The sequence below is a fragment of the Lagenorhynchus albirostris genome, chromosome 4 (genome assembly GCF_949774975.1).
Source record: "Lagenorhynchus albirostris chromosome 4, mLagAlb1.1, whole genome shotgun sequence".
NCBI classification, from domain to species: domain Eukaryota; kingdom Metazoa; phylum Chordata; class Mammalia; order Artiodactyla; family Delphinidae; genus Lagenorhynchus; species Lagenorhynchus albirostris.
Genome location: NC_083098.1, coordinates 46,178,072 through 46,185,263, shown reverse-complemented (window position 1 = coordinate 46,185,263; position 7,192 = coordinate 46,178,072). Strand labels below are relative to the sequence as shown.

The 7,192-nt window shown below is 50.7% G+C and overlaps 1 protein-coding gene across 2 annotated transcripts in view; it reads left to right on the top strand.

The window, feature by feature from the left end:
• The first annotated feature begins 2,825 nt into the window (after positions 1-2,825).
• The window catches only part of SEPTIN11 (septin 11), an 89,044-nt gene continuing 84,677 nt past the window's right edge, over positions 2,826-7,192 (top strand). For both annotated transcript variants that reach the window (XM_060147981.1, XM_060147982.1), the window contains exon 1: positions 2,826-2,979. In XM_060147981.1, coding sequence (XP_060003964.1) covers positions 2,953-2,979 — 27 coding nt within the window. In that variant the 5' untranslated portion in view covers positions 2,826-2,952. The remainder of the gene's footprint in view (positions 2,980-7,192) is intronic.

Here is a 7,192-nt window from a genome sequence, read left to right as displayed (position 1 = left end):
AAAGGCTCACATGCTCCATGTCACAAAGCTCATAAGTGATAATCTGGAGTCCAAGTGCTGTGTTCTCCCCACTCTACCAGGCTCCCTCTAAGGCTGCTACATGGTAGCAATGCCAAATGACCTATCCTTCCCATAGCATCGTTACCTTTGAAATCACTGAATCTTTGCTCATTCTTTTCCCTTGTTTGGAATGTCTTCCTTGCTCTCGCCCCTCCTCCAACTCTTTGATGAAGCCTTTCCTGTTCTGACAGGGAGTGAATAGCTCCTTCTACTGTGCTTTGAAATCCCATAATTCATACATCTTTTCTAAGATTTGGCCTATTTATTGGAGTTGTTTAAACATCTGTCTCTCAGCAGACTGTGTCAGAGAGGCATCCTCAGTAAAAATTTTTTTTAGTTCCTAGCACAGTGCTGGGCAGAATTAAAAGGTAACCTAATCTCTTATTAATTCTACTAGGGAGGAGCTATTACTAAACAGGTTTTAAAGATGAGATAATTGAAGCACTGAAAGGTTAAGTAATTTGCCCAAGGTCACACAGCTGTGAAGTATTGATAGTAAAGCCAGGATTTTGAATCTAGGTAGTCTGGTTGTAGAATGATACTTAACTTCAAAATGAGAACTGAAATTCTGAAATAGCCTTCCTTGGTTGAAAGGATTTAAATTGTATATTTATTAAATATATATATATACACACACACACACACACACATATGCCTACCTGCCAGAAAAAAACAAGGAAGGGGGTAATTTAAGGCACTGCTTGCTCCTAGTCAGTGAAAAAAAATCAGGCAGAAGCTGGGTAAACTGATGATTTTATCCTAAAAGGGTTTCCTCAAACAGATTAGATGTTGGAATAAGTGACTTTAAGCTTTGTGATGAGCATAAATAAAATAACCTACCAACAAAGGTAGGGAGTTCACATCCTTAAAAACTAATCAGCTGTTTTCAACCTAAGCATTTGCAAACAATATAAGTAAATAAAATTACAGACAGCTGCAGACCGAAGTATTTCTTTCCCCCTCCCTTTACATAGCACGCACGCACCTGGTAATCGTAACTCAACGCTTACAGAGTGCCTAATGCATGCTTGACGTAAAATGGTGGTCCTCGTCTTCAAAAGATTTGAAGTCTAGGGGTAGAAACTGGTCCAAACTGAAGAGGTTAGGGCTCTGAGGGTCTGGGCCACAGGCTGAAGAGCCCCTCATCTTTCTTTCACCGAGTGTACTTTCATCGTTTTCTCATTCCTGGCGGTCCCACCAGGATGCTGCGGGTGTAATTCATTTTGGGTGGTCTCTAACCCCCTGACCCCTCCCGGGGCAACCCAGCGTCTGCCTCGCAGCAGCTGGATGCGCGCCCGGAGCCCACCCACCCTTAGCCAAAGGCGACGCGGCGCGCGTTTGAATCCTGCGACTCATGGGGGCAGAGACAGCAGGAGCGGCAGACGCCAGGCCTCGAGGAGCCGGGGTGCTTGAAGTCTCAGGTCAGGCTCTGAGGTGCCCCAGGCTAAAAGAGGTGGTTTGTCGGTCACCTAATTCAATAGGCCAGGGTTTTCCCTAAGGGCGCAATCCCGTGGGCTGATGACAGCCCTTCGTCGCCTCACCACACCTTCCTTACGCTTGGATCCAACTGGCTCCCGGCCCCCGACCGGGAGCAATCCTCAATCACCTTGTCGTCGTGGACCCCTCCCTCCTCAACCCTAAGAGAGGCCGCGGGGATCGACAGCACCTCCCGCACACCTCACCGCCCAGCTCTTGCCGGGGTGCCGCGCCACCCGGCCTGCACCAGGACCCTGCCATTCTGCGCTCCACACAGACACGCAGCGACGCCCCCGACATCTGCGGGAAAAGTCCTTCCCCACCGCGGAGCAGTTTCCCATTCCCACGCGCTCAGAGTCGCACAGACTGGAGCCGTCGCCGCGCCCCACAGCCGCAGGCCCGCGCGCCCGCCTCCGGGTCGTCCGGTCAGTCTCCAGCGATCAAAAAGAGTAGTCGGCGGAGCTCTCACGTGTGCCCAGCTCTCGGGTTACAGCGGGGGGAGGCCTCGGCCCCCACGCTCTAGGCCAGTCAACAGCTGCTTTAATTCTCCAGCGGGGGCGTCCTTTTCCTCCTCTGCGTCAGGCTAAGGTTAGTCGTCCGCCGCAGCAACTTCTACCGCCTCTTCCTCTCCACTGTGGTCGCCTACCCGGCCGCACGCTACAGTAACAGCTTCCAGCTCTCTGCCTTTTAATCTTTCCCTTAGGAAGAGAAGAATTGTGGAGGGGAACTCTTCCCTCGCGGGTGTCGGCCCAGCCCACCTCGGTCGCCCACCGCTCTCCCTAGTGGCCCGCTCCCCTTCCAAGCCGGTTCCCCCGGTTGGGGCGTGCTTGCCTGGGGCTAACTTTCCGCGAGATGCTGTCCCCGTGGACCTGTCTCGCCCGTGTCCGGTCTCCCTCTCCGCAGCCGCTCCAGCTACCAGCTTGGCGAAGCGCGTGGCGGGACCCGGGGCTGGGACCTCCGCGCCCAGGCTTTTACTCGGACTCCAGCACTTGGTGGAACGGGGGTGGAGGCCGGCCCACAGGCTGGGGGCTTTCGGTGGCACGGGAGACGGTCATTTCGGGACCGCCCGCTACATTTGACGAGGGCGAGCTCTGCAGCCTGGGCCTGCGGACCAGGGCTGGAGGCCCGCCCCTCTACCATCTTCCCTCCCACCGCCTCAGCCCGGGCGCGCAGGCTCACACCCCTTCCTGGGGAAGCAAATGGTCCCTTCCAGGCGGGTGGCCATGTTGTTCTAATAAAGCGGGAGGGGCGGCGGCGTGGGGAGGGGGGAGCAGATGCCGCTGGTTGCGCGCGGGAGCCGGGCGCTAGCAGAGCGCAGCCGCGAGGGAGGCGCGGGGGAGGCGAGCGGGAGCCCGAGCCCAAGCAGCAGCTAGTGTTGGCGGAGGGCACCCGGGCGCAGCTGGAGCAGCAGCCGCGATGGCCGTGGCCGTGGGGAGACCATCTGTGAGTGCTGGGGCCTCGCTTCCCTCGGCCGCTTCTCCTCCGACGCTGGGGGTGTTCCCGCTTGCGGGCGGGGGCCGGCGGGGAATACTGGGGGCCGGGAGCGGGGGCCTCGGGACGGCTGCGGCGGTAGCTGTGGGTGTGTGCATGAATTTGGGCGCGTGTCTGGGGCTGAGGGGAGGGCGAGGATCCCCGCGGCTCGGCTACTACGTGATGCAACAGTGTATCGCCTCGTCGCGCCCCGATTCCCGGGATGTGGGAGAAAAAGGACCCCTCGCCTATTTTTTCTTTAAGAGGATCCTTTTGGCCACGGTGTTTCTCGGCTGCCTCCTTCTCCCCGCGCACACCTTTCTCCTCGTGACAGTCGAGAAAGGCGCCGGGTGCGGGGGGGGGGGGCTGTTTCCTCCCGGCTCCCCCGCGCCGAGGGGCGACCAGGGCGTGGGAATTGTTAACCCAAGCGTTGTGTCACGCGGTTGTAGAAGCGGGTCAAAAATGAAGGGGTGGGATTGCTGGGTCGTATGGTAGTTCTATTTTTCTTTTTTAAGGGACCTCCATACTGTTTTCCATAGTGGCTGTATCAATTTACATTCCCACCAACAGTGCAAGAGGGTTCCCTTTTCTCCACTCCCTCTCCAGCATTTATTGTTTGTGGACTTTTTGATGCTGGCCATTCTGACCGGTGTGAGGTGATACCTTATTGTAGTTTTGATTTGCACTTCTCTAATGATTAGTGATGTTGAGCATCCTTTCATGTGTTAAAAAAAAATTAAAAAGGGGTGGGATTTCCGTGGTGGCTTCCCCTGTGCACTGTGAGATCCCGGACACCCTCAGGCACCCACGCTGGTGACCGGGCCCTGCCCAGGATGTGGACAAAAGCCTTAGATACACAAAGTTTTCAAAGGGCCCCGTTGTCGGGGTGGGTGGAAGTTTAAAAATGCTCTGCGGTTGGAAGGTCGGGGGCGGCGGGCCGGAGAGGCGGGCGCGCGAGGAAGAGGAAGGGGTGGCGGGTGCGTGGAGAATCGGGTGCCCCGGGACGGGGTGAGGGAGACGGGGAGAGAGGGAGGGGGATGCTTAGTCCCCGAGTTTGCCGGCGGGGCAGGGGCCGCGCCTCCGGCGGTGCAAAGCTCATTCAGCGACTCTGGACCCGGCCCGAGGGCAGCCGGACTTAAAGGGTGCGGTTTCAGCCGGGGCTCTGCATCCCGGGTGAAAGGCGGAGGCCAGGGGCGGCGGCGGCCTTCCCTTTTTACTGAAAGGAGCAGAGCCGGTGGGGAAAGGCGGAGTCCTCTTTCTTTCTCTTTCCTCTTTTCTTTGTCACTGTTCAAAGTCACTTTCGCCCCCACGGGCTTTGTGGGCTCCTTGAGCGAGTTTCTTCCCGCTCTACCACCTCCTTTTCTTTTCCTCTTCTTCCCCTTCCCACAACTGTGTAGCTGCAGGTGGTGGCTTGAGAGATTTTGCAGGTACAGACCAAAGTCTCGCGGAGATACTGGAAGCTCTGCGAGCCCAGAAATGCAAATTGCAAGACTGTGCTCTCAAACCCGCAGCCCTTCTCCCAACTCTTCCTCCAGATACAGTCGCTTTTTGCACCCCTCCCCCATAATTAGCGGAGTCCTTCAGCGTGCTCTAACCCGGTTTGGTGGTTCAGCTGCCGCGATGTTTTCAAAGACGTTCTCCACCGTCAGAAAGTGTGCAGTGGTCATATTGAAGTGTAACTGTGGGTCTTTTAGGTAGTTTAAACTCTAATATTTAATGACAAACACTTAAGAATTCAGGTCTCCTCTTGATAATTAGTGGTCATATATTGTTGTTACTGCGGGAAGTTGCATAGTCTCTGGGCTGATCCCTTTATTTTCCTGGTGAGAATATTGAGGTCCAGAGAGGTCAAGTTTATCTGGTTAAATTACTACTCCCACCCCCCTACCCCACCCCCCTTCCCCAACACACACACACACACACACACACACACACACACACACACATTTACAGAGCACAGATTCAGATAAATAACAATATCTGCTTTAGATAATTGGACAGTGGCTATATGCAAATGTTCTGTGTGTGTGTGGGCAGGGTGTCTTTCAGTAACACCTATTGCTGGTGCATTCTTGAGGCATGGGGGAGGTGGAAGAAATAATTTGCTGCACATTTTCTATAAATTAGTTCATATATGTCAGTTAAATAGGAACAGTATGTGGATTTAAGATTTAGTTGTGTGGCCACAATCATGTCCAACACCAGGTCTGCCAACCAGATGTGAGCTTAATTCCACAGAATTCTTGTGTAAGACCTCTCTCATTCAAAAAATAGAGGCGATTTTACAAAGTGTGTGTGTACAGAGGAGGTAACTGCTTTCTCTGCACATTCCCTGTTGTCATTAGAATTAAGATTAAGTTACTTACAGTTTGGAAACAGAAGACTGTTTTTTCTTTGGACCGAGTTGTAGGGGTGATCAGGAGTTGACTACAAAGTTAAAAAGTCTTTTCATACATTTTCCAAGGAGTTGTTGAACTGTTTCACTTTGTTCATTCGGTTCCTGTTTTAAGTGTAGTGTTTGCAGTTAGGTCTTCAAAACAACCCCAGTGAATGCAGAAGATTCTCCAAACCCAGCCCCAGGGTCTCTACACAGAATCCTTCATGGTAGAAATCGCTGCCCCTCCTTTTCCCGTATCTATTCTACCATTTGAACAAAAGAAAGGAAGGATGTGTTGATAGACAAGAATCACTCCAAAGTTGATTGTGAATGGAGTTTCCCTAGTTACTCCTTTAGAATTAGATTTTTTTTGTTTAGGAAAACGTGAACATATCTCCTTCCCCTACAAACTGCCTCTCTCATTCAGATTGAAGAAAAAGTTCAACCAGAATAACTTGCCCTCAACTTTAGACAGACATTCTTGAACTTGAACCTCTGAGTGTGATACCTCAGGTACATATGACATTTCACTGGGCAAAAATCCTTATATATCAAATGCAGTATTTTCTATCTTATGACGTGGTTATCTTCAGTTATAACCATTTTAACTTCAAGGCTAAATTCAGACGTTTCTTAAATGGATTTGTTGTTGGCTGGGAAACAGAAGCTTCAGTCTGGTGTGATACTGTTTATTTCCATTTTAATCTCGACCCCTAGCTTCTCCATTTTCCCAGGAGTGGGTTTTGGACTTGGCTCCCAGAAGCCCCTGAAGCACATCTGCTGTTTCCAGAGTGTGAGTGATGATTAGCAAGAGCATTTCTCCCCTAGGGATGTGTGCACATTACGGATGAGTTAGTATTTTGGCATCCAAGTCCCAGGGCCGCTATTATCTTTGTTTTAATCAGAGCATGGTCATTTACTCTACCTGGGAACAGGCTTTAAGTAGCTGATCCTCTCTTTTAAGGAGTGGTGTTCATCAAGTTATAAGGTCTGGGGGTTTAAAGGGACTTGAGAGGTCATTTGGTTCAGCCTCCTCCCCAATGCAGAAAGAAATATTTTCTACATTATCCCTAATAGAAGTGTTTAAGTCTTTCCAGTGGTGGAGATTCCCCTATGATATCGTTCAAGAAACAAGTTTAATTATCCTTTTATCCACTGCGCCGAAAGGAATGGAAATCCAAGTTCATTCATTAGCTTATTTAACACTATTTATCGAGCACCTCCTGTGTGCCAGGTACTGTTCTAGGTGCCAGGGATACAGTAGTGGACAGCAGAGAAATTCCTTCTTACCTGGAGCTTTTATTTTCTGAGAGATTTAGTGTCCGTGTATATTACAGAAACAAACTTCAATAGCGTATGTAAGCCATTTCGGGAGAAAGGAAATTATGTGTCTATTGCTGAGTCAACAGCTATGATGCAGGTTAAAGGATCTTATCTATTCGAGGATCATTATAGGCAGTTCCTAAAGATATGGTCTGTCTTCAGCAGGAGGGTGAGGACTGACAACGAAATGTCATTTTCCCTTGTTGTAAAATTGCCATTTCTATGACTTGAGGATGTGGCCCCTACATGGAGGGCTGTGGCTTTTGGACCTGGAGAAGGATTAAATCTTTTGAAAGCTGTAGATGATTTCTCTGTCTTCTAAAGTATCTTCTTTAAAAATGATGTGTCTACATCATGATGAAAAACTGACCCAAGGAATTGATTAAAAGATGAAAACAATACTCATATCCCATCGTCCTGATGCAACAGTTCTTAGATGATTCTCATCAACTTTTTGAGGTTTACAGCAGGAAGCATAACCCATAC